General features: G+C 37.8%; 6 protein-coding genes and 2 long non-coding RNA genes across 10 annotated transcripts; 4 read left to right on the forward strand and 4 right to left on the reverse strand.

Annotated features, from left to right (window-relative positions):
* Positions 1-409: 409 nt before the first annotated feature.
* LOC104704220 (putative pectinesterase/pectinesterase inhibitor 24) lies at positions 410-2,592 on the forward strand. Its single transcript, XM_087486580.1, has 2 exons — positions 410-1,607; positions 1,715-2,592. Exons 1-2 carry the CDS (start codon positions 602-604, stop codon positions 2,389-2,391), a joined length of 1,683 nt encoding a protein of 560 aa, XP_087342706.1. The 5' UTR covers positions 410-601; the 3' UTR covers positions 2,392-2,592.
* A 487-nt stretch (positions 2,593-3,079) lies between these two features.
* Positions 3,080-6,445, reverse strand: LOC104770705 (putative pectinesterase/pectinesterase inhibitor 25). The gene is made up of 4 exons (XM_010495199.3): positions 5,509-6,445; positions 4,289-4,646; positions 4,007-4,198; positions 3,080-3,676 (listed from the first exon to the last, which is right to left on the reverse strand). The coding sequence occupies exons 1-4, from the start codon at positions 6,259-6,261 to the stop codon at positions 3,168-3,170; spliced, it is 1,812 nt and encodes a 603-aa protein (XP_010493501.1). The 5' UTR covers positions 6,262-6,445; the 3' UTR covers positions 3,080-3,167.
* A 748-nt stretch (positions 6,446-7,193) lies between these two features.
* Positions 7,194-9,534, reverse strand: LOC104770612 (SUN domain-containing protein 2). The gene is made up of 2 exons (XM_010495101.3): positions 8,155-9,534; positions 7,194-7,661 (listed from the first exon to the last, which is right to left on the reverse strand). Exons 1-2 carry the CDS (start codon positions 9,238-9,240, stop codon positions 7,374-7,376), a joined length of 1,374 nt encoding a protein of 457 aa, XP_010493403.1. The 5' UTR covers positions 9,241-9,534; the 3' UTR covers positions 7,194-7,373.
* A 212-nt stretch (positions 9,535-9,746) lies between these two features.
* Positions 9,747-15,911, reverse strand: LOC104770459 (alpha-L-arabinofuranosidase 1). Of its 3 annotated transcripts, XM_010494998.3 has the most exons (19): positions 15,371-15,898; positions 14,597-14,819; positions 14,450-14,504; positions 14,115-14,317; positions 13,893-14,014; positions 13,636-13,789; positions 13,458-13,527; positions 13,176-13,321; positions 13,029-13,074; positions 12,901-12,953; positions 12,679-12,823; positions 12,475-12,593; positions 12,319-12,390; positions 12,128-12,231; positions 11,984-12,040; positions 11,712-11,901; positions 11,444-11,590; positions 11,161-11,355; positions 9,747-10,164 (listed from the first exon to the last, which is right to left on the reverse strand). In XM_010494998.3, exons 2-18 carry the CDS (start codon positions 14,789-14,791, stop codon positions 11,197-11,199), a joined length of 2,037 nt encoding a protein of 678 aa, XP_010493300.2. In that variant the 5' UTR covers positions 14,792-14,819; positions 15,371-15,898; the 3' UTR covers positions 9,747-10,164; positions 11,161-11,196. The 3 variants fall into 3 exon arrangements, with proteins under 3 accessions (XP_010493300.2, XP_010493226.2, XP_087342766.1); XM_010494924.3 differs by lacking the exon at positions 9,747-10,164 and having other exon boundaries at positions 10,984-11,355; positions 15,371-15,911; XM_087486640.1 differs by lacking the exon at positions 9,747-10,164 and having other exon boundaries at positions 10,984-11,355; positions 14,597-14,915; positions 15,077-15,454.
* On the forward strand, positions 9,920-10,633 carry LOC147949523 (putative F-box protein At3g10430). The gene is made up of 3 exons (XM_087463704.1): positions 9,920-10,152; positions 10,259-10,338; positions 10,446-10,633. The coding sequence occupies exons 1-3, from the start codon at positions 9,920-9,922 to the stop codon at positions 10,631-10,633; spliced, it is 501 nt and encodes a 166-aa protein (XP_087319830.1).
* On the forward strand, positions 15,121-15,783 carry LOC147949524 (uncharacterized). The gene is made up of 2 exons (XR_015581356.1): positions 15,121-15,254; positions 15,327-15,783. It is a non-coding gene; the product is annotated as an uncharacterized LOC147949524 (long non-coding RNA).
* Positions 15,912-16,588: 677 nt separating the features above from the next.
* Positions 16,589-17,072, reverse strand: LOC104770400 (uncharacterized). Its single transcript, XR_764539.3, has 2 exons — positions 16,866-17,072; positions 16,589-16,776 (listed from the first exon to the last, which is right to left on the reverse strand). It is a non-coding gene; the product is annotated as an uncharacterized LOC104770400 (long non-coding RNA).
* A 4,382-nt stretch (positions 17,073-21,454) lies between these two features.
* LOC104770308 (transcription factor MYBC1) lies at positions 21,455-23,509 on the forward strand. Its single transcript, XM_010494744.3, has 2 exons — positions 21,455-23,084; positions 23,198-23,509. Exon 1 carries the CDS (start codon positions 22,051-22,053, stop codon positions 23,065-23,067), a length of 1,017 nt encoding a protein of 338 aa, XP_010493046.1. The 5' UTR covers positions 21,455-22,050; the 3' UTR covers positions 23,068-23,084; positions 23,198-23,509.
* Positions 23,510-24,331: the final 822 nt, after the last annotated feature.

Consider the following 24,331-nt stretch of genomic DNA (forward strand, 5'->3'; position numbering starts at 1 on the left):
GTTTTTTTTTCTTTTTCTCTATCGCTTTCCCATTAAGTACAGCACTTGTTGAATCGATAGAGAACATTTTCTTCTGTATCAATATGAATCTATTATGAATCGATATTATTACATTTCGGACTCTGTTATGGATTTCTGACCACATTCTCCATAGGGCCCTCTTACCTCTTCCTTCTCAAAGCTCGGGTTATGGACGAAAGAGAAGAAGGAACCGAGAAGAAAGTATCAGCAACAACATGTTTTATTGCGGGACAGCTCATGATGTTCATATCCATCTATTATACGCCTCTTTAAAACCTAAATCCAACCGAAAACATAGTGCTATAGTGGCCAATCTTAAACAAGAATGTTTCACGCCGTCGACGCCGACATGCTTATATATATGGTACATAAAACATGAGAAGCACTTAATACATTCTTGGTATTTTAAAGCGAGAATTCTAAATCCCCTTTGTGCCTCGCACGTAAGTTGGTTAAGGTCTATTCAAATTATTATATCTTTTTCTATGTATTTATATGACTCTCCAACATCTCCAAACATAAACTAGCACGAAACTTCAAAAGAAAAGAGAAAAAAGAGAGAGAAGGAGGAATAACGAAGATGTCCTCCACTTACGGCAAAGTCGACGAGTGTGAACACGTAATGCTCGAAGCTCGTCGTAAGACGAGGAAGAGAATTGCAATCATTGCTGTATCACTAATAGTTCTTGCCATAATCGTGGTCGGAGCCGTGTTGGGAACCATGGCTCATAAGAAGTCATCAGAGACAGTGGAGATCAAGAACAACGGAGACTCAATCTCCGCATCCATTAAAGCCGTTTGCGACGTTACGTTGCACAAAGACAAATGTATGGAAACCTTTCGATCAGCTCCAAACGCGAGCAGTCTCAATCCAGAAGAGCTCTTCAAATTCGCAGTCAAAATCACAATCGCCGAAGTTTCAAAAGCTCTCAACGCATTCTCTTCCTCCAACGATGAAAAGAGCAACATCACCATGGATGCATGCACTGAGCTTCTTGACCTAACGATAGATAACCTCAACAACACGTTAACGTCATCATCAAACGGTGACGTAACGGTACCTGAGATAGTCGATGACCTCCGTACATGGCTGAGCTCGGCCGAGACGTATCAAGAGACGTGCGTGGAAACGTTGTCTCCAGATATGAAGCCGTTCGGAGAAAGTCATCTCAAGAACTCAACAGAGATGACGAGTAACGCCTTAGCGATCATCACATGGCTCGGAAAGATCGCTGACTCGTTCACACTCCGAAGGCGTCTGTTGACAACCGCTGACGTGGAGGTGGGTTTCCACGTGGGTAGGAGATTGTTGCAGAGCACGGATTTGAAGAAAGTGGCGCACATCGTGGTGGCGAAGGATGGTTCGGGGAAGTACAGAACCATAAGTAGAGCTCTAAAGGATGTGCCTGAGAAGAGTGAGAAGAGGACGATTATATATGTGAAGAAAGGAGTTTATTTTGAGAATGTGAGGGTCGAGAAGAAGATGTGGAACGTTGTGGTGGTCGGAGATGGAGAAAGCAAGAGTATTGTCTCTGGTAGACTCAATGTCATTGATGGAACTCCCACTTTTAAGACCGCAACATTCGGTAAAGTTCAAACAACACAATATCATTACTTATCATCCAAGAAAGTGGCTCATGTCATAGTTGGTATCTTTTATGCTCTGTTTTTTACTCTGTTCTGTATTGTGCAGCTGTGTTTGGAAAAGGGTTCATGGCAAGAGACATGGGCTTCATCAACACAGCCGGTCCATCCAAACACCAAGCCGTAGCTCTAATGGTAAGCGCAGATCTCGCTGCCTTATACCGTTGCACAATGAACGCATACCAAGACACGCTCTACGTGCATGCACAACGCCAATTCTACCGTGACTGCACCATCATTGGAACAGTCGATTTCATCTTCGGTAACTCAGCTGCAGTTCTCCAAAACTGCCGGATCCTCCCTCGCCGGCCAATGAAAGGACAACAAATCACAATCACGGCTCAGGGACGTAATGATCCAAACATGAACACGGGAATCTCAATTCACCGTTGTAACATCTCTCCGCTCGGTGACCTAACCGAAGTCAAAACGTTTTTAGGTCGACCATGGAAGAATTTCTCGACGACGGTGATAATGGATTCGTTCTTGCACGGTTTTGTTGACCGGAAAGGTTGGTTGCCTTGGACCGGAGATTCTGCGCCGGATACTATATTTTACGGTGAGTATAAGAATAACGGCGCTGGTTCGTCGACGAGGAATAGGGTTAAGTGGAAGGGGTTGAGGTTTCTTAGTACCAAGGAAGCTAATAGGTTTACGGTGAAACCTTTCATCGACGGAGGAAGATGGCTTCCGGCTACGAAAGTGCCGTTCAGGTCCGGTCTCTAAATTTGTCTATTCCGATGATGAGATTTCCAATTCAAATCTCTTTTCTTTTTTTGGATATTTGTAAAATTTTAATTTGTTCATTATACTGTAAACATTTTCAGTGTTACTCTTATTCCCTTGTAAAATTGTTTGATTAATTGATTTAATTCAACTTATATTATTCATAAACAATAAATAAAATTAATATATTGTGATGGTCTAGATCAAATCTCATCCACTATATAGCTTTCTACAAAATTCGAGATATATCTAAGTTTCGATTTAGAACTGATTGGTTACTCAAAACATATAGAAACTTTTATAAGCATGCCTAAATAAACATGAGAACAACTCCCATTGACTCGTCTCGATAAAATAATACTTATATATGCTTTAAAAAGTAAGAGCAAATCCAACGGTGCAATTGGACAATCGTTACTCAGAAACAAAAAAATATACATATTTTAATTATATGACAACATTTTAATTTTTTATTAAAATTTGACCACTACCAAAGAGACACATGTACATATAGGTACCCTCCTACATTCTCTCTCTTACTTTTTAAATATTTGTTCTTTTCTTTTTTTTATGAGAAATTGGTTGAAGAACGACCGCTGGATTTGCTCTATTCGTGTACCGTGGTAGCTATTTTATTTCAACCGACGATATTTGATTTGCAAATCTAGATCTCAACAACTAGTAGGACTGGTGAAAATTTATCGCTTATTTTTATAATTGAGCAAGTACGTAACGTATATTATTAAATATGGGTTTCATATAATATGGTGTTCTTTTCATTCTTTGCGAAGCAAACCACCATAGAAAGGAATATCGGTTTGAGGCAACCATGTATCTCCCATGGTAAAGTTGTAGACCGTGAAGTTCATGGCTTCTGCCAAGTTCAATATATTGTACCCTAACCACTGCACTCTCTGATTCGTGTTTGCCCCTGGTCCAAAGTTACTGTACTCACCGTAGTAGATTGTGTCTAATCCAGTTGTACCGTTCCACTCGAGCCATCCGACTGGTTGGACAATGTCACTGATATATGATTGCATGAAAACCGTCCTTGCGTAGGGCTTCCATGGTCTACCTAAGAATGTCATGGCAGAGTTAGGCTCAGCTGCAAGATCAGGGGCGGCTTTTATTGTACAATTGATGATAGAGATTCCGGTGTTCTGGTTTGGATCGACTCTTCCATGGGCTGTTATAGCGTTCTTTTGCTTTGCCATTGGTTTTCTAGCATATATGTTACAATTTTGAAAAATTGCGGCTGCGTTTCCGAATATGAAATCGATGGTACCTATAAAAGGGAAGAAAACAGAGGACATATATGAAAACCTATCGGTTACTTCAATAAATATATATGTGGTATAGAAGAAATGGTGGCTCCACTAGATTGCACAATTCACCTCCCTGTGGAGGCAAATAATATGTTAAAGCAAGGACCACATGATCATTCCAAATATAAGAATCGATATATATTAATATGATTGACAAGTTTTGTTTTTTTTGATAAGTTCAAACTACCAAAAAAATATCTAGAATTTGTAAAATTTGAGCCTAGTTTTTAAAATTATATCCCAACAACAGTTAATAAATAAAAGAAAGTATGGAAAAGAAATTATATTACCATAGATATCGCATTCGCGATAGAACTGTCTCATAGAATGGACGTAGAGAGTATCTTGATAGCCTTCAAAACTACAACGATAGAAGCTTGATCCTTCTGCGTTGTTCCTCAAAGCCACAGCCTGATGTTTTTCAGGTCCGGCTGTGTTTCTGAATGTAACATCAACCGCCATGAACCGCTCTCCAATTACAGCTAGAAAATAGAAAATAAAACATATATCATAAAGTAAACTGCTTGGCACAATAATCCAAAAAAATAAAAGAAGAAGATAAAAATACCAACCAAAGCTCGAGCAATTATACGTAGTCCAACCGTCAATAACGTTATGGTTCCCAGTAATAATCGTCTTATTGATCCCATCTCCGATAAGCATTAAGTTCTTTTTGTTCATCTCAACAACAATATATTCTTCATAGACACCTTCTCTTGCGTAGATAACAAAGTAACCATCCTCTGGTCTAGTGTTATTAGGTGCGGCTGCAATAGCTTCCGTGATCGTCGTGAAGTTGTCGGATTTGTACGGACCGACAATCACTGCTTTACTCACGAGGATGGAACCGCCGCTCGTCTGACCTAGCTCCCCTAATTTCCGGCTAGCTTTCCGGCAATCTTTGTCGTTGTCGCATGTTTTACGTAAACCCTATACCAAAAGAAAAAAAGTTCCATCAAAATAATTTTCAGAAGATTTCATACTGGTTTGACTATGATTAACATCAAATTAAAATAATTCGAATTCTGAAATAAACTTTTTCTTTTTGGTTCTTAATACATGATTATTAGCATATAACCTCGTGCCTTGCAAATCAACGTTTATTGTAGCCACATATGAAATGACGGTGACAATCTAATGAGTATGAGCGCATGCACGTGAATACAGTTGGATTCGAATATGGACCATATTGATGTTTTTTGTTAAAGTAAAAAAATGGGACCCGTTTGATCATTGTTCAATTTTGTACTAAAATGTGCGTCGTCCATGTGACATTTACTCTCTTTTACGCGTTCTGGCTCACACACACAACAAGACCACATTCACTTATGACTCGATCTAGAATATTAAGATATGCACGAATACAATTCCGTGCGTCCAAAACTAGCAAATTCATACCGTATCTAACTTACTATGTCATCCTACGAGGCTTATTCAATTATACACGTACGACCAAAAGTTTAATTTTTAGATAACATATTTGAATTTATGTGGTGATACATCGCCATACTATAACACAAACTACATGTTCGTCCATACAAAAATTATTATATATCTCTGATTTAATTCTTTTTTATAATTCAGGAATTATATATATCTTATAGAAAGAACAATAGCTTACATTTATACTGTTTTTGATATTTCCTCTAATTTCTGTTTTAATCTCTACGCCAACCATTTTAAATTAATGTCTATATTACTAGATTATTAACAACTTAAGAATATGTAGAGGAATAAGCTATACTATAAAGTATAAACAGACAAAGAATTAAAAACAAACTTAATTAGTTACCTTAATCAAAGTCTCGAGCGGCTCGCGATAGGTTGAGTTCCCACCACCAAGAATCTTTCCTTTAGAGGCTCTAAACGACCTCTTAAGGTTACGGTTAAGCGCGTGGCTCACAAGCCCCAGCGAGATACCGTAAAGACGCGTGAGATTCCCCATCGGTGATCCTATCGCGGCGGCGAATCCACTCTTCGCCTCCACGAGTCCGTCGAGACATGTCTCCTGATTCGTCACCACACCACTGAGAAGACTGTTCACATGCTCCACAAGAGCTGCGGTCATCACCTGCGCGGACTTGAGCTCCGTCGTGACGGTTTCGAGGTAGTTCACACTCAGCTCCGATAACTCGCCGCAGTCCGCCACCGCGCCTATTTCCTCGGGCGTGGAGGAGCCTGGTTTGCTTCTCACTCGCCTTGCGTATCCGGTGATGGCTTTGGAGAGACGGCTTGCTTGCTTGAGGCATTGTTTTATCGTGAACTTGCCGTAACTGTATGGATCAGACGGTGATGACCTGACAGCGTTGAGGATCGAACGGCATAGCTTAGGGTATGGAGTTGACTTACAAGCCTGAGAAGACGACTGTGACTGTGACGGAGGCAAAGTAGGTGGTCGTGACGGAGGCTGTGAAGGTGACAGTGACGGGGACATAGAAGGTGACTGTGAAGGAGGTTCTTGTGTTGAGATTAGCAAAGCCAATGAGAGGAAACTAACAGACAGTAACAAAAGAGAAGAAGAGAAGTGTAGTGTTTGCATTTTCATCTTTTTTTTTATCTTTCGTATGTATTTATGGTATCTGTTTTTGTGGATCTGTATAGCCAATATATATAGACTCTACGAGGAGGGTTGTGATATTTAATGAATGCATGGATTCGAGGGAAACTGAATTATGTAATTGCATGTTGGTCTAATAATTAATATACACGTATAGTTTCGTTTTTGGTCAAATAAAGAGAACTAATTGTTTTTTGCAGCTGGTGGTCCACCGTCACGATGACCGGACTTGGGTTGACTTGGTTAGTAGAAGAGTTTTTATTACATGTGATTTAACCGTGAAATTGGGGTATTTTAGAGCTTAATTTTTTGTTTAGTCCATTTAGATATGCCAGTTGACACTGTAAAAGAATTAACATTAATCAGTCATGAACAACATGTTGAGATTAATTTAACTTTATTACAATTTTAGAAGTTAACAAGCTGGGTTGACTTGATTAGAAGGGTTTCCACCTTATTATATGATTTGACCGTAGATTTGCATGTGATGTGTCGGGGAGCTTTTAGACAAGGCAAGATGGTGAAGCCTAAAAGAAGTCGTCACTCTCTAAAGCCAAGACGGTGGAACCGTGTAAGTCTAAAAGAAGTCGTCACTCTGTCTAATCTATCACACAATTCACACTTACAAGTTATGGAGTCCAGTTAATATTACCCACTCTTCCTATTAATGACCTTGACAATAACCATCATAACCCAAAATCAATATTTCTTAAACTAACAAATATTTTGTAGGAACCCTCTACTAGAATTTGTAGGAACCATTGGAAAAATATTTTGCTAATGGCATCATTTACACACCTACTAATCTACTATATTGATATATATATATATAACCAACACCGAATGCCAAATTAAATTCGGGATATTTGGTTTCAGTTCGGTCAGATACATTCGAACCAAATAAACCGAACTAAAACAGATTTGAAACTCAGATCGATGTGTTTCCTACTCCACAAAACTAAAAAAAAAACGTGAAGAAACGTTAATTCTGATTTCAACTGACTAGAAGCTTTCCCACTAAATAAACCAACAAAAAAAAAAAGAGTTATCTATGAGAGGGAATGTTACAAGGAGAAGAAAAGATTCAAGTGGACCTCAGATCAAGCATAAACAACAGAGACCGAGTCTAGTTCACGGCCATGAACCCTGAAACGGTAAATGCAAGTGAGTGAAGAGCTTCCATGGTTGGATGTGAAGTCTAGCCTGACAACGTTGACAAGTCCCGAGTAACCAGAATCTGCAATGTCGAATGTCTGTGCGTTGGACCTGTCTAAGTCGTAACTGAATTCTGTAAGACGGAGCATTGTCTCACTCTCCGTATCTTTGTCTTCTAGCCATCCTGATACTCGACAATCCTTTGGGGCGCTTGATCTGTCAAACGCTACGGCCTGTTCATTTTCATGGTGCATAACCGTAAAATCAGTGTAAAGTTTTAGCCTTCAGATGAAAAAATGATCAGACAAATGTTTACAATGGGAAGAAATGTGTGACCACCAAATTACACTCTCTAAGCAATGCGACTACACTCTCCAATTTTTCCTTGCCAACAATATCCCAGAACAAAGGACAAGAACACAACGATATATTGATATAATTCAAAGGAGCTGCTAAAGCTAGTGAGTAGCAGAAAAGAACATATGGTAAAACTCTACTCAAAGATGGAAGGAAATCAATACTGGTTACGCAACTAAGATCCTCTTTAACGCATCTTTACACAGCTACGCCGTAAACTAACCCACAAGCTACAAAACCAAATTCACAAAACTAGACGTACATGGCATCTCATACCAAAACATTTATCAAAATACCTTCTTCAGGGCTCAAATCAACCTATACAAACTGATTTTTTTGTTAAAGTGTAGTATAAGATGCAAGAACTACCTTAGAGACATGTTCCAAGGTAACGGCCTCTGGTATTATCGGCGCTCTTAGCCTGATTTGGACATAGCCACTGCTTCCTTTCAGAGGAAAACACTGTCCAGGCTCCCCGAAACTCGGAGTTAACATCTTAACCGCTTTGCTATGAACCCCTCGCATGCTTGTCCCAAACCAATTACCCCGACTTCCAACAAGATATGGGTCCGAATGCCCCATTACAAAAGCCCCAGCAGACGCTAACGCATAGTCTACTCTACCAAGGCCATCTGCAGCATGCTTTCCAATCTCTTTCTCCACTACCCCACGAGCATAAGCCCTCAATTCATCAATGTTAACAGCAGAATCATGGACCTTATTACCCTTCTTCAATTCCTCGTAAACCCTCTCGATCTCCTCTCTAGACACCAAAGGTTTCGCATTGAATTCATCTACGGAAGCCTCTAATGTCTCAGTCCTAGTCTCTACCTTCTTCAACTCACCCTGCAACGCAGATGACGTTGAATCGATCGTTTGCTTCAACGCTCTTGATTCGCTTTCCATCTTCTTATCAAGAAACTCGACTTGAACCTGCATCATCTTCGTCGTCGTCTTTACCAAACCATCAACGGCCGAGATACGACTCTCCAATTCCGATAACACCATCTCCGTTTCAATCGGAAAATTCGAAGAAGACAGAGACGTATCCTTAAGAGTCAATTTCCTAATCAATTGAATCAACCCAACGATTAACAGAAGCGCCCCGAATTGCTTAGCGAATACCCTAACCACTCTCTTCCACTGCGCCTTGTCAGTCTTATTCCCCTGAACCTTCCGCGTTCGACGCTGCGTGGTTGTGGTCGTCGTATGAGCCCCCGTCGCGGTGGATCCTGACCTCCTCGTCACCGGACCTACGTTGTAACTGCTAGATCTCTCAGCGGCAGCCTCGGCGCGAATCAGATCCTTGTTCGACGACTCTCCAATTGCCGCATTGGCGGCATGCGATTCGCTCGGCGGGAAATCAAAATTAGATTTCTTCTCACCGGCGAGAACCGGCGTCCGCTTAACGACCGTCGTTGGAGTACCGGTGAGAGACACCGTCGACGCCGACATAACAATTCACGGTTTTGCTCTACAGAATTCGAAATCCTCTCTTCCTTTGGATTGAAAAAAAACCTAATTTTTGACTACAGAGAGAGATTTCAAAATGGAACCCCTTTATATATATTTTTTGGGGACAAAATACAAAAATTTCGAAATCTCAAAGTCGTTTCTTCTTCTGCTTCTTCTGGGACGTCTTTGTTCATCCATCCACACATTTGTTTCTTTTGCGGTGGATACGAAATCGAGAACGCAAACAAGAATTGTAATGGGCTTTAATAAGCCCCACGAAAGAACTAAGCCCACCTTCATACAAAATAAGTAGGGCAAGCAAACCCAATAATATACAATTTGACCGATGTTCTTAAGCCCACCTTCATACTAAATAAGTAGGGCAAGCAAACCCAATAATATACAACTTAACCGATTCAGTCCGGTTTACACGTAACCGATTCGATTGTACCATTCTTTACTAGTTTGGTTCGGTTGAACCGTAATCTGCTTGCTGATAAATTCAATTTTGATATCGTTTTCCTTCTTTTACTAATTCGCGCTTAAAGTCAATAAAAAGCTAACTGAGAAACGAAAAAGGAAACAAGAAACCATTTTATCATCTTTCAAGAATCAATCTCTCTCACTCGACTCACATCTCTCTTTTTTTTTTCTCTTTCTTTCAAAACGTTACGTCCCCATGGCTCAGGCTCCCGCGAATCGTTTGTCCTCGTTGCCGTCTGAGTTAGTCGAAGAGATACTTTGCAGAACTCCGGTTGAATCTTTGCTCCGATTCAAAGAGACGTGCAAGCAATGGTACGCTCTCAGCAGCAGCAACGCAAAATTCATGCAAAAGCAACTGGATCATCACATTCACTCTTCCGAACGATTCCTAAGAATCGATGATGATCGTGGCTTCAAATCATGGACCCAGTGACCGGAATCCTAACAGAAAGACCAATCCCAGATGAGTTTCATGATCCGCTTCCGGTTTCTTGGATGGTTCATTGTGATGGACTCATGCTCTGTATATGTAAAGATTGGGATCGAGGAGGAAGTTACGTCCGTCTCGCAGTTTGGAATCCGTTTTTGAGGAGAATCAAATGGATCATACCATCGGTGGGAATATGATCATTTCGGGGTTGGATACGACGACGATGCATCTCGTCACAACTACAAAATCTTGAGGTTTGGTTATCTGTCGTCTTCTCCCACTGGTGATACAGATAGAGTCTTTGAGATCTATGAATTCATGTCTGGTTCATGGAGAGTTATTGATGCTGTGTTTGATGCGGATATAGTTATGGAGTGGGAATGTGTGTCTGTCAAGGGCAACATGTACTGGCTTGCTTCAAATGTGTGGATAACAATTGTTGCCAGAAATTTGAAGCAAGCCAGTACATGTTGCCCTTGACAGACACACATTCCCACTCCATAACTATATCCGCATCAAACACAGCATCAATACCTCTCCATGAACCAGACATGACTCTATCTGTATCACCAGTGGGAGAAGACGACAGATAACCAAACCTCAAGATTTTGTAGTTGTGACGAGATGCATCGTCGTCGTATCCAACCCCGAAATGATCATATTCCCACCGATGGTACGATCCATTTGATTCTCCTCAAAAACGGATTCCAAACTGCGAGACGGACGTAACTTCCTCTGTATCTATATGCTAGACAATAAGTAAGGTATTATCCGAGAAATTTCAAGCTAATTTGGAAACCAACAAAAGTACAAAACAAGTATTCATTCAGTAGTCATCCTTAATTAATTTCTATATTAAGAGGTAAAGAAATATATATACACAGATTGCACCCTGTTTTTCCTCAACGTTACACATAAAGAAGACAGAGCATTGCATTTGTAAAACATTAAATTAAAATTGGTAGATGACCAACAACATAAACAACAGTTTATTTACGAAGACTTACAGTAAATTATTTATATTTATTGTCATCGTTAACTCTTCAGAGAGTGGTAGTTTTCTGATGAGTAGAAGAATCAGAAATTGGCATTTTTATCTTTGCAGATTCCTTCAACAAATCGAAAGAAGAGAAGGAATGTGGCGGGAGAACAACGGTCAGATCCTCCTCTGCCATCTCTAGCAAGCTTTCATGTGGCACCACCTGCAAAAAAAGAGTCAGAATTAGAGCTTAAGCAGTAAGAACAGGGGACTTGTGATGATGATGATTTGTCTGTTTCTTGATTTTATACCTTCTCTGGCTGTGAGAAGGAATTTTCATCCATCACATTGGTAGATGTAAGTACTGTCTTCTTTGATCCCGAAACTTTCATCACGTGCGGGTCCAATCCAGTTACCAGCACTTTCATATTTACTGAGGTAGCTCCGAAGTTTACTGCCTGCATATGAATCCATAGTTAACAGATATTGAAAAGTGAAAACAGTTTCTATCTTACTTTCTTTTTAGCTCAGAATGAGAGTTCAGGATTGAAGTTCCTGCGGGTATTTCTCTCGGTTTACCTTTAAGCGTATGTAATCTTTGCCATTGTTTTTCCACGAGATTGCGGATGCGACAAGAGAAGAAGAGTTTCCCTTGAGTGCTGAAGTGAGAAGAGTTGCTCCACTTGACTCTGCAAAGAACCGTTGGACCCAATAGCTAGGAGTTCCATATAGATGAGAGGAATTGAATACTATTGCATCAGGGTTCCACCTGAAACCCATTAAGATTGTTGCTTTAGCTTCCTTGGTAACCATAAGAACGGAAAAAGCAGTAGAAACTAAGTGAGAGATACCGTCTATCGTTTGTGTTCACAAAGAGTGGTGCATAGCTAGCCATTTCCACAACGTCACTGCAACAAAGAAAGCATCAGATGGTTTTATTCGTTCCATGTTTTTAGTTGCGATCAAAGCCCGGGAAGAGGAAGTTTGAAGGAAACCTATTCTTTTCAAGACCAATGAGAAACGCAGCTTCTCCAAGAGAGGCGAGAAGGCTTCCCGTACCAGCATCTTTTCCAGTCACAGCATATTCACTGACAAAAGCCTGCAAACAAAAATCACAAAGTGAGCATAATGCTGAAAGCTTCATCTTTTCTTTTCTTTGGAATTAAGTTGTGTTATAATCTCTCACCTTCGGGCCATTGCGTGAAGTGCGGTCAAATTGATGATACATGGAAAACAAATTGCTAGCAGAAGTGTAAATCTGTGACAAAAGGAAAACACTTTTTGAGACGAAAGAGAGAACACAAGATAACATTTTCAGGTTCTGGCCAGACAGAAATTTTACGTGAAAGTCATAGTAATCAGCTGGGTGGTCGAGCGGATGAGAAGATCCATCGCAGTTGGAGATGATTTTGATATCTGGGTAGGCTTTTTTTATAGCATCATAGAACACAATATAGTTTCCTGCAAAGTTGTAATCTCATTTAGTGTCTCAAAGATGCTCAATAAAAGTCTTAAGTGAAATGTGATCATAAAGAAATTGCAAAACCTCTGTAGTATGTTTTTCCACAATCTTCATTTCCAATGGCAACGTATTTCAGTTCAAAAGGCTCTTGGCGTCCCATTTTAGCTCGAACAGATCCCCATGTTGAATTAGCATCTCCTCGGGCAAACTCAATACCGTCGAGTGCTTCCTGAAACAAAAAGAGGAAGAAGTGTTGGTTTTCTAGCTTCTTCACTAGTAAAACAGAGGAAGGTTTCGTAATCATACTTGAACAAAGGGCATGATACTGGCAGTTTCAACTTCATCATTATGACTTATCCCTGCAAAAAGGTTAACAATTAAGGTTGATAGATTTGGAATACAAAAGAGATATTAGTCAGAGAATGAAAAAATACCGTTGTTAAACACCCATATCGGGGCTGCACCAATGTCTTCTGCCAACTGCAAGAATGTTCATTTAAAGTTTATATCGAGCTTGCAGAATAATTACAGATCCAAAACTGAGGAGCTAAATAGACTCAAGAGAAAAATAGAAATTTCACTTGAAAGAACTCGAAGTGGCCAAGGCCATCATCGGTCCAATACTTCCAAACATCACCAAAATGGCCCGGTCTCTCTTCCCAAGGTCCTACGGTTTCTTTCCAGCGGAATGCATTACTTAACCATTCACCCTCGACAAAACAACCACCTACGTTCACAAAGATCCAGAGTAAAGAATAAACTTTAGCTTATTTCATCTTAAGTCGTGGTTTTTACCACAATGAACTAGGAAGTGTGTATCTGGACAGAACAAGCAACAAAAACACTATTACCATAAATATTACCTGGGAACCGGATGAAACGGGGTTTTATATCAACCATCATTTGGAAAAGATCGTTTCTGAAACCATGTCCCTGCAATCAAACCAAAAAGAATGAATATTTTGTTTCTTCCAACATTTTCTCTATATGCAATCTCTCATCTCAAGGTTCTATAGGGAATCAGAAAGAAGGAGAAAGAACCTTATAAGTATCCACTGGCATGGCCGAGACTTGGTCAATCCATATTGACCCTTTCTTGGTTGTTGTTAACTGAAGTCTTGCACTAGGATCTGTCCCTTTTGCCTCCAAAATAACCTCTTTTTTAGTCCATTTTGAAACATCAGATGCAGAAGCTCTGCATTGAAACAAATGAAAGCACACAATTGAAACTTTCACACATTGAAACAAGAACAGGAACGTATGCAGACTTAACTGAAGAATCTGAAATTGTTTCTCACGTGATTTTTTCAGAAGCAAGAGTCCGTGATCCATTCGAGCTCGTCAACGACACAGACAGATCGATATCACCAATTGAACGCACATAAAGAGCCACCTTGTACTTCTTTCCTTCTTGAATATTCTAACAGAAGATAAAAAATGAAAGAACAGCTAAACCCATACTCTTGACACCGAGGGAAATAGAAAACCAAGCTGTCAAAGTTTTCACAATTATCACTCACCATGCCCCAGTAACCAGGGTTATAAACTCCAACACCTCCTGATGGACAACCTTGGCTATCACAGAGCACATCCATTCTCAATGCAATTTTATTCCGTTCAAAGCATGATGAACGATCTGTAGCTACATATATGGATGAATGATCACCAACAATGGACCATGGCCAAATATTAGACGGTATGTTTTGCCCACCAGCTTCAAACCCTGGAAACCAAAGTTTTTTGCTTAAGAGTTACTACCACCTTGATCCCATCATGTAAAGAAAGAAAGGAAGCCAAACAATGTTTGATTCCCAAGGATTTTCAGAAGTAATAAGCTAAAAAAGAAGAAACGAACCTCTGTTGCTAACAAGTTCGGCCCATAATCCACCAGCACCAGCATGGTTGATCTCCTGTAAATGATTTGAACATATAGCATATAAATTTTTCAGTTACACATTGTGTATATAGCAGAGATCTATTGGGGACTGTAACATTAACAAACCTCGAAGAATATGCCAAATAGCGTTTCAGGAATGGGTCGTCCAGCTCCATTAGAAGCATCAACTTGCAAAGTGACGGCTGGTTTAGGATCTTCTTGAGCATCAACAACACGAAGGCTTTGATAGACGAAGCAAGAGCCAAGGAGAAAAGAAAGAATGCAAATACTTCTGAGCAACTTCCAAGACTCCATATCCATAATCACCACATCCAAATAAACCAACAACCTACAACATTTATAGAAACATTGAATCTTTATTCAACTCAATCAGTTAGATTATCTAAAAAAGCCTCAAAAGAAGGTAACAGCTAGAAAAAGAACACTACAGACAGTCATGGGTGATGACATAAGATAAGAGGAAGATAAACACAGGAGAATTATATATAGGACCCATCACTGGTTTTTGTCTCATTGGAACTGGAACAAGATAGAGTCTTCTAAATTTAATGTATGATGAATTTGGGATCAAAACATAAGATATACCAAAGCCATAAATGAGGGCTAAATTAGAAAAACACAAACGTTGTTAAAAATCAAGAGTGGCTTCTCAATCTCAACTCATAAAGTCAAAACCTTCAGAGACATTAGATCACAATTGGCTTCAAGAACTAAACAAGACAGAAACAGAGAAAACTCAATATGCTCAAATTCAGAGGGAAAGGTTCGTTTTTTTTTCTTCAGATTCTACTTATCAAAGCTCTAAACTTTATGACTAAGATTTGAGAATGCACAGTGAAGAACCCAGAATTGAGATCAATAAGAGAAGGGAAAACAAACCGGTTTGGAATCAACGACACAATGGATATGATCGAAACGAGAGACAAGAGGAATGGTGGGTGAAGGATATAATATATCAGAGACAGAAGAGGGAGGAGTGAAGGGTATAAGAAAGAATGTTTTTTGTTTGCTTTGGGGATTGATTTGCTTGGAGTAAGAGGCAAAGATCAGAGAGAATCCTTGCTTTCACGTTAGATCGAATTGCTTGTTTTCGTGGAACAAGTGGAAGTTGATTAGAAGCGACGACTACTGAACGTCTGAACCTCTCTACTCTTTCACCTGTTCATCTATTTCTTTTTTATCCTTTTTCTATTATGGATAATGATGTTTTTTTCTACTATGGATAATGTTATCATTATTATCTATATTCTATACTAAAGACTGGATAATATGATACTACTTTTTTTCATAAACCTACCAGATCATTTTGGTTGCATGTCATCTTCAATGGAGTGGACTGAACTGTTTTTTTTTTTGTTATTTCTTAATCAGAAGATCACGGGATTGAATCCACACTAATCTCCGGATTTTAAGAAAGAATGGAATATTTCTATTTCGTAAGAGAAGGTTAAAACAAAATTTACATGCGTGGGAATTATATAATAACCTTACTGATGAATTAACATTCTGTTTTCGGACCAACTATGACAAATTATATAAACAAAGATAATGATAATGTTTGGTACATCAACTACAATTAAACCTGTTTAAGCTTTTCTAGTTTCTAGCTCCATCCATCTCAAGCTTTTTTTTGAGAAAATTTTCTCGAAGATGACCAATTGACCATCAACTGTCTTGGCTTATCATCTTGAGGGTTTACTTGAAAGGTATTTTGGTTAGTAAAAACAGAGAGCTGTACATTAATAACTCAAGAAACAGAGTCATTTGATGAATTATATTATTAATTCTTTTTTTTGGACCAACTATGATAAATTATGTAGACAAAGCTAATGATTATGTTATTGTTTGGTACATTAATAACAAGCAAACCTGTCTAACCAATTGACCATCAACTGTTTTGGCTTATCATCTTGAGGGTTTACTTAAAGGTATTTTGGTTAGTAAAAAAAAACAGAGCTGTACATTAACAGAGGTATCATCTAAAACATGTTGTCCTTCGAATTGTGTGTAAAGTGTAACCTCGAGAAATTTGCTATAGATGCGAACGTCGTAGTGTACAGCCATGTTTATCAGTTTATTATCCGAGCCGTGAGTCAATATCATAATTTTGTTCTTTACGATATTTAGTTGTATACATTCTTTTTGGTTATATTTTCTCTTTGAAACGTATCTGAATAACGAAATTAAACAATAAACAAAAAAAAAAAAAAAACAAAAAAAAACCAACTCTTGAAATCTAGATCCATCATCACAGGCATCTGTAACTTAAGAAGATACAGCAAGATCTGGAAAGAAAGAAAGAAATAAAAACAAGAGTTATGGTTTTGAAGTGAGAATCAAACAACAATCATGAAATCAAGAAGAAAAAAAATACCAACTGATCATCTGATGAACATACAGTCAAACGTTCGTAACATCAACAAAATCTCTATGACGTCATCACGGTATTGCTTTGTCTACATTTGGGAAAGAGCGATGGCGTCATCACTTTTTCCAAAATTGTAGACAAAGAAGCACAGAGATGACGTATCGTTAGTATTCTACTGTGGTCGCTAGCCGCCCTCAAATCTAATCTTTGCGAGTTCTGCTGAAAACGTGTGTGTAAATATATATAGGAGGCTACTCTAGGGTACAATCTGGAAACCCTAGAAGAATCTAAAGTGAAGTCGCCGCTAAAGGCAGTCAGTCAGAGACAATACTCGAAATAGAGTGGTGTGACTAACTTTGCAATATATGGGCTAATAAGCCCAATATCAAAAGCCCAATGTTTACGCCGCGGTGATGCCTTCCTTAAAAACTTATCTTGCTACGTAAGAAACCTCTACTACATCAAACTAGGAATTTTCTTCTTTTGACGAAACGAAAAGCAAAAGGGTCTAAGTAAGGTCTTTGCTCACCAGATCTCATAGTGTTTCGTTAATCTGATTTGTTGTTCTCCACAAAAAAAAAAAACTTGTCATCAGAGATGCCATCAGAAGCACGGATTTGTTGTCGATGCAAGGACAGGATCAGTGCGTTGCCTGAAGATTTGCTGGTGCATATACTGTGTTTAATCCCAATAAAAGATGCGGTGAACACCATGCGGTGAACACCATGCGGTGAACACCATGTTCTCTCCTGTTCTCACCCGAATGAAGAGTTTCTGACATCTTTGTCCTCTGTCACGTTTCTTACTTTGAGTCCTATCAAGGTAACCATTTTGATACCATTCGGCTCTTTACTTCTCTTTGTTTGTGATCACATTGCTGCGTTTTACTTATGTTGTGTTCTGTTTCATGCAATTAATTGCAGGTCGCAGTTTTTAGTGCCATTAACTTCTCTCGGCTGATAAATTTTACTTTGCGGACCAATTATTTAGACAATTGGTTGGAACCACTTATGCTTTTGCTTCATAAAGCTCCTAAACTAAAAGCTCTTAAAATCATTTCTGTAAGTATATACCTCTCTCCCCTCTTCATCGAACAAGTTTTGATTTTGATGATGGACTTCAAATTTATAGTAAATAAATCCTCTCTGTTTCATACAAAAAAAAATCCTCTCTGTTGCTTCTCAGAGTCAGGGCCATTTCCAACTTTCGTGGAACCAACCGAGTTCTGTACCGGGATGCTTGCTGTTTCAGGTTGATATCTTTAAGTGGGTAGGCTTTGGAGGAAGAAGAGCAGAGAAAAAATTTCTAGCTTTCATCCTCGCAAACTCAAAATGTTTGAAGACGGTGAGAATCTCACTGAGACCTTACAAGGCTGATGAAGTGAAAAAGAAGATAATGGAGTTGGAGGAGTTAGAATCTATGTATAGGGTTTCAGCATCAGCTCAGGTTCAGTTTTCTGCTTGCTTGCGTAAGAGATGTAGAGAATGAACAAGAAGAAGAGTAATCAGGTTCATTTTTTTTCCCTTCTAATGATTCATTCTATTTATCATGTTGGTTTCATTATTGTTTCAACCAAAAGATGATGATAATATATGTGTTCTTTTTTCATGGTTTTGTTACATCAGAAAAATATTTTATGGAGGTGAGGTGAAAATCTTTTTTTTTTTTTTTTTTTTGGCTCTAAAACTGTTTCTGAGTTTTGGTTTTGCATATAGCTAAGCAACTCTTTCTTCAATTATCTCGTCCTAATTTTCTGATTTTATTATGACAATTTTGGCTGGTGAAAATGCAGATACCGAAGCCTCTTTGATCCTCACTCTCTTAACACTCAGGCTTCATAATTTGTGGTAGTTTCATATGCAGATGTTTTTTTTTTTGTCAACAATATGCAGATATTCTAAACATTCAAAATATGTAGATGTTGACCTGAAAAATATTAAAAAAAAAAATTCTCTAAATTTTCTCAGAAAATAATAATTTTCATTTATATATGTTTCTGATAAATAAATGATTTTTATTTCTTATTCAAGTACATGAAATTCCATTTATTTACATGAAAGACATAGAAGATAATTAAAAACCAAAAGTTGGTTTTGTAAAATCAGAAGTTGGTTTTGTAAAATCAAAAGTTGGTTTTGTAAAATCAAAAGTTGGTTTTGTAAAATCAAAAGTTGGTTTTGTAAAATCAAAGGTTGTAGAAGATAATTAAATTTTAAAACTAATAGTTGATTTTACAAAACCAACCTTTGAGTTTGCAAAAGGAACTTTTGGTTTTTAATTATCCTCTAGATATATGTCTTCCATGTAAATAAGTAGAATTTTAATTATTTTCTTCCTTTCTTTTTCTTATTAAAAACAAAGAAATAGTTGGCAATGTCTTGGATATATTTCAAATGACATAATCTTATAAAATAAGTAAAAAGTAAAAAAATATATATATTTAAAACTTCCACCTTTTGAAATACAAAAGAAAAAATGATTTTTAAAAGGAAAGTGTATATTTTGTTATAGTTTTATAACAAAATCTACTATACTTAAAATTTGGTGGTATAGTTTTATTATATTATTTTCGGTAAATTTTTGTATTAACAACATTATTTAACTAAATAAACCACAAATTTTGTTTGCTATATAATTTTAACTTTTTGTTTGCTATATAGTTTTTTTTGGTATTTTTTGTCGTATATTTGGTGGTATATTTATTTGTATAATATGTTGTTATATTTTTTTGTAAAATTATACAAATCATTAATTTTTTTATTTTATTTATCGAAAATATATAAACATAAAAATATTATTTGTAGGAAAAAAAATATATACTTTTAAATACTCTGGTCAACGCTGGATTCTGGTATTGATCGAGTGTGTAAACAGAGCGATGCGAGGGACAGATTTGGCCGAGACCCAAAATCTATAAAACATGTTGTACATCAAATTTTGAGTAACAATGTTGCCAGCTTTCTTTTTTTCTTCAACAAAAATGGTCTATGTATCATTCTTTAATCTAGAGAAATTTGCTATAGATGCGATCGTCGTAGCCTCGTAGGGCACAGCCATGTTTACCTCCGTGCCATGCGTCAATATCATAATCTTGTTCTTTACGATAGTTAGTTGTCTACAATCTTCCTGGTTATATTTTCTCTTTGAAACGTATCAGAACAACGAAATTCACCATTAAACAATAAAACAAAATAAAGAACAACTCTTGAACTCGATCCATCATCACACGCATCTGTAACTTGATGAAGATAGAGCAAGATCTGGAAAGAAAGAAATAAAAACAAGAGTTATGGTTTGGAGTGAGAATCAAACAACAATCATGAAAATCAAGAAAAAAATAAAATACCAATCGATCATCTCATGAACATATAAACACATTCGCAGTAACATCAACAGAATCTCTATGACGTCATCACGGTATTGCTTTGTCTACATTTGGGAAAGAGCGATGACATCATCACTTTTTCCAAAAGTGTAAACAAAGAAACACAGAGATGACGTGTGTTGTTACTATTCTTCTGTGGTCGCTAGCCTCCCCCAAATCTAATCTCTGCAACTTCAGCTGTAAACGTGCAGTTGAGATCTTTAAATGGAAAGGCTTTGGAGTTTGGAGGAAGAAGAGCAGAGAAACAATTTCTGGCTTTCATCCTCGCAAACTCGAAATGTTTGAAGACGGTGAGAATCTCATCACTGAGATGTTACACGGCTGATGAAGTGACGATAATGGAGTTGGAATCTATGTATAGGGTTTCAGCATCAGCTCAGGTTCAGTTTTCTGCTTGATTGCGTTAGAGATGGTAGAGAATGAACAGGATGAAGAGTAATCAGGTTCATTTCTAATGATTTTCTCTGTTTTTGAGTTTTGGTTTTGCATATAGCTAAGTAACACTTTCTACAATTATCTCGTCCTAATTTTCTGATGATTTATTATGACAATCTTGGCTGGTAAAAATGCAGATACATAAGCCTCTTTGATCCCCACTCTCTTAACACTCAAGCTTCATAATTTGAACATGTTATTATTCTCTATCTAGCTAATTTGGTAGCTATTAATTAATGAATATGCAGATGTTCTAAACTAGCAAAATACTGGTTTGAGATGAAGAACATTAGATGATCATCTTTACTTGGGAATGGATTAATATCAAATATTAATCCAACAGTTAGAACGTTTTCATTGTTGTTCAACGAAAAGATTATGATATTTGATGACAATATGATCCTTCTTTTGATATGATCCTTATTGTAAATGTTCTTGTCTTTGCTTACAAGTGAACCCACATTGGGCCTTCCAATTTCTCCAAAAACATAATTATTTATTGACAATGACATACTAACAACAGTATCACGTATTTTAAAAATATAGAAGAAAACTGAATAACAACAGTATCACACGTATTTTTAAAAATATAGAAGAAAACTGAATAGAAAAGAAACACGTTTTTATTGCCAAAAGAGTGATCAATCTTATTATGTTCTTCCAAAGTCTAAACTAACACACCGAATCATAACTTATACACTAATCAAAAATTTGTAATCACGATAGAACCACAATTTCTAGAAAAATAGTTATAGCATTTTCTAAAAAGAGAGGCAAATCAAAAGAAAGGATCATCAACCAAACAAAACAAACCAGTTGTAGTCTGGTTTAGGTTCACTTCATCGATTCTAAGCTTACCGTCGGTCGAGTATTGGGATATGAATATATGATTGACATTAAAAAAATAAAAAAAATAATGAGAACTCAAAAATTGTAGATTTGGTAAAGTACTCTTTCATCATAAATTAGAGATTGGAAAGAAAAAAAAAAAGCTGAGAAAAAAGAAAAAAAAGAAGAAGATCCACCTCGAACTTCTCTCCATCTTTCTCAATCATCATCTAATTTCTCAGATTCCGTTTCTCTCTCTCTCTCTTTCTCTCTTCTTCTTCTTCTTCTTCAAGCCATACTCTGATAAAAATCCAACCTTTATTTCTCATTCTCTGTTTAAAGCTTCACACTTTGTAAACTTTTCAAAAGTTTGTTTTTTTCTTCCCCCACCCCCCCCCCCCCCAGATCGAGTCTCATCTCAGTGGGAATTGTTACTTTCTCTCTATGATCTCTAATCTACAAATGTTTCTTGGTTTGTGAAATCAAACAGTTAAAAAATCTTAGATTTTTATAAGCTCTCTGTGTTTTTTTAATTTGAAGATAATGAGAGAAGAAGAGTCAGACTGGTTCGCAAGATGGGAAGAAGAGTTACCATCACCTGAAGAGCTCATGCCTTTATCTCAATCTCTAATCTCACCCGATCTAGCTCTAGCCTTCGACATACGAAGCCCTAGTCACGGAAACAATAACTCAAATCAACCTCACCATCATCACCAAACCGCAACAACTCCAACAACACCTTCTCAGCTTCAGCTTCCTTCTTCTCAAGCCAATTCCTCAGCCGAGTTCGCTGCAGATTCAGCAGATCTAGGCTCTGGTGGTGCTGCAGGAGACGAACCCGCAAGGACTTTAAAACGACCTCGTCTCGTTTGGACTCCTCAGCTTCACAAGCGTTTCGTTGATGCGGTGGCCCATTTAGGGATTAAGAACGCTGTTCCCAAAACCATTATGCAGCTTATGAGTGTTGATGGGTTGACTAGAGAAAACGTTGCGAGCCATTTGCAAAAGTATAGGCTTTATCTTAAGAGGATGCAAGGTTTGTCTTCTGGTGGTGGAGCTGGTTCAGATCCGGCTACGGATCGTCTCTTTGCTAGCTCACCTGTGCCTGCTCATTTTCTTCATCCCAATCGAGTTCCGAGCTCTGATCATTTCATGCCTTCTTTTGTTCCGATCGCTACTCTTCAACAACAACAACAAATGGCTGCTGCTGCGGCTGCTGCTGCAGCTGCCTCTAATCCTCATTTACAGCCACCTCAGTTCCACCACCGACAAATCGCAGCCGCTCATTTTGGCTCTCCGACGAATGGTGGATTCCATTCACCCACGAGTAATGGACAGTTTGGTTCACCGACGAGTAATGGGTTTGGATCACCAACGAATGGGAAGTTTGATCCTTCGTTCTTGGCGAGGCAGACTCAGCAGCAGCAGCAACCAATTCATAGAATGTCAACACCATCATTGCATAGTCCAGTTGGTAATTACGTTGAGGATTTGGAATCTGCTAATGCTAATGGAGGAGGCAGAACGGTCTTAACTTTATTCCCAACTCGAGACGATTGAAAACTCCAAATCTTACGGTAAATAACAAGATTCTGATTCTTTTGTTACCCTTTTGTCTTTTGTAAAACCATAGCTTGCAATGTTGATCTGTAGTTTAATAAATGTGTTGGTATATTTGATTCCTTTATAGGTTCAAAACGTCTCTGCAAGTCATCAAGAACATTGATTTGAGTCTGGTCTTATCGCGTGGCGTTACTCTGTGCAGTCTTTTTAACATTGATACAATCCGGGGGGTCACTATGTGGTGTGATCAAGTTCTGTGTCTCTGAAGTGGTCTTTCAGGTTCACTGCTTGTTTGTTTTTTACCCTTGTAGCTTTCTTCTTTATGATTCATGTAAAGATGAGTTTACTCTTGTACATCCGTACAGTACGGTACGGTCACACTCAAGGTCTGGAAAAAGAATCGATCTTGATGGGAAAACATAAAAACTTACTTCACAAATGTTCTCTATGCTTTCTCATTTGTTGTAGATTTGTTCTTAAAGCTGAGTTGCTATAACTGTTCCATCCCCTTTTTAACCGGCAACTGTTATAATGTGTTGTTAGAGAAGATAGGTATATGTGATTGACCAGTGATCAATTCATTGATGCAAATAGTTGTACAATGTAAAAAGTATGATCTGAATGATGAAGCAGGGAATAAGCTAAAAGAGACAAAAGACTATGTGGGAAGCAGAATCAGAATCCAGGATCTGATGCTCTTATTACATCCTTAATCATACCCCAAACTTCATTACTACCAATTATAAAGTCGTATATAATGGAATCATTGAATGGACCAAACCCAAATAAAGTATTATCGATTATTGATTTTTTTTTCTTTTATAATGAAAGTTAGAATTATTTAGGAGTTGAGTGATTTAAAGCAATGGGTGGTGGGTTCATAGCTGGCATGTCTGATCTTGTCTCACCCCATCCTTTGTTTATTTTCTTAGCTTAAGAACAAAAAAATAAAAAAAAATAAAATATCTAATATGGTTATTCACGTAAAGAGTGTGTATTTCGATTCGGTTCTATTGTTTTTTTCCGACTAGGAAATTGTCTAGCCAAATTATCTATCTAAAGTGACCAAATGAAAGTACAAATAATAATAGAATAATTTTATAAATCTTGATTGGTTTTTCTCTCCATAAATCTTAATATAAATCCTAAAATGTTGATTACTAAATCCAAATTTATCCATAAGTCTCTAATCCAATCTTGTGATTTGAGACCATCGGTCAAAGGAGAGTACTCGAGTGTTTGATTATTCGTTTAGGAATTT

Source organism: Camelina sativa, chromosome 1, assembly GCF_030686135.1.
Source record: "Camelina sativa cultivar CO46 ecotype springtype chromosome 1, ASM3068613v1".
Lineage (NCBI taxonomy): Eukaryota > Viridiplantae > Streptophyta > Magnoliopsida > Brassicales > Brassicaceae > Camelina > Camelina sativa.

Excerpts from the sequence above, each read along its gene's own strand:
- LOC104770308 (XM_010494744.3), top strand. The coding sequence starts at position 22,051 with ATGAGAGAAGAAGAGTCAGACTGGTTCGCAAGATGGGAAGAAGAGTTA.
- LOC104770612 (XM_010495101.3), bottom strand. The coding sequence starts at position 9,240 with ATGTCGGCGTCGACGGTGTCTCTCACCGGTACTCCAACGACGGTCGTT. Across the intron at positions 7,662-8,154 it reads CCTTGGAACATGTCTCTAAG|GCCGTAGCGTTTGACAGATC; the intron begins GTAGTTCTTGCA and ends GAAAATGAACAG.
- LOC104704220 (XM_087486580.1), top strand. The coding sequence starts at position 602 with ATGTCCTCCACTTACGGCAAAGTCGACGAGTGTGAACACGTAATGCTC. Across the intron at positions 1,608-1,714 it reads TTTTAAGACCGCAACATTCG|CTGTGTTTGGAAAAGGGTTC; the intron begins GTAAAGTTCAAA and ends TGTATTGTGCAG.
- LOC104770705 (XM_010495199.3), bottom strand. The coding sequence starts at position 6,261 with ATGAAAATGCAAACACTACACTTCTCTTCTTCTCTTTTGTTACTGTCT. Across the intron at positions 4,199-4,288 it reads GTATAATTGCTCGAGCTTTG|CTGTAATTGGAGAGCGGTTC; the intron begins GTTGGTATTTTT and ends TCTATTTTCTAG. Across the intron at positions 3,677-4,006 it reads TCGCGAATGCGATATCTATG|GTACCATCGATTTCATATTC; the intron begins GTAATATAATTT and ends TCCCTTTTATAG.
- LOC147949523 (XM_087463704.1), top strand. The coding sequence starts at position 9,920 with ATGGCTCAGGCTCCCGCGAATCGTTTGTCCTCGTTGCCGTCTGAGTTA. Across the intron at positions 10,153-10,258 it reads GGCTTCAAATCATGGACCCA|ATTGGGATCGAGGAGGAAGT; the intron begins GTGACCGGAATC and ends GTATATGTAAAG. Across the intron at positions 10,339-10,445 it reads TCAAATGGATCATACCATCG|ATAGAGTCTTTGAGATCTAT; the intron begins GTGGGAATATGA and ends CTGGTGATACAG.
- LOC104770459 (XM_010494998.3), bottom strand. The coding sequence starts at position 14,791 with ATGGATATGGAGTCTTGGAAGTTGCTCAGAAGTATTTGCATTCTTTCT. Across the intron at positions 13,790-13,892 it reads CTTGCTTCTGAAAAAATCAC|AGCTTCTGCATCTGATGTTT; the intron begins GTGAGAAACAAT and ends GTTTCAATGCAG. Across the intron at positions 12,232-12,318 it reads CTTCACGCAATGGCCCGAAG|GCTTTTGTCAGTGAATATGC; the intron begins GTGAGAGATTAT and ends TTTTGTTTGCAG.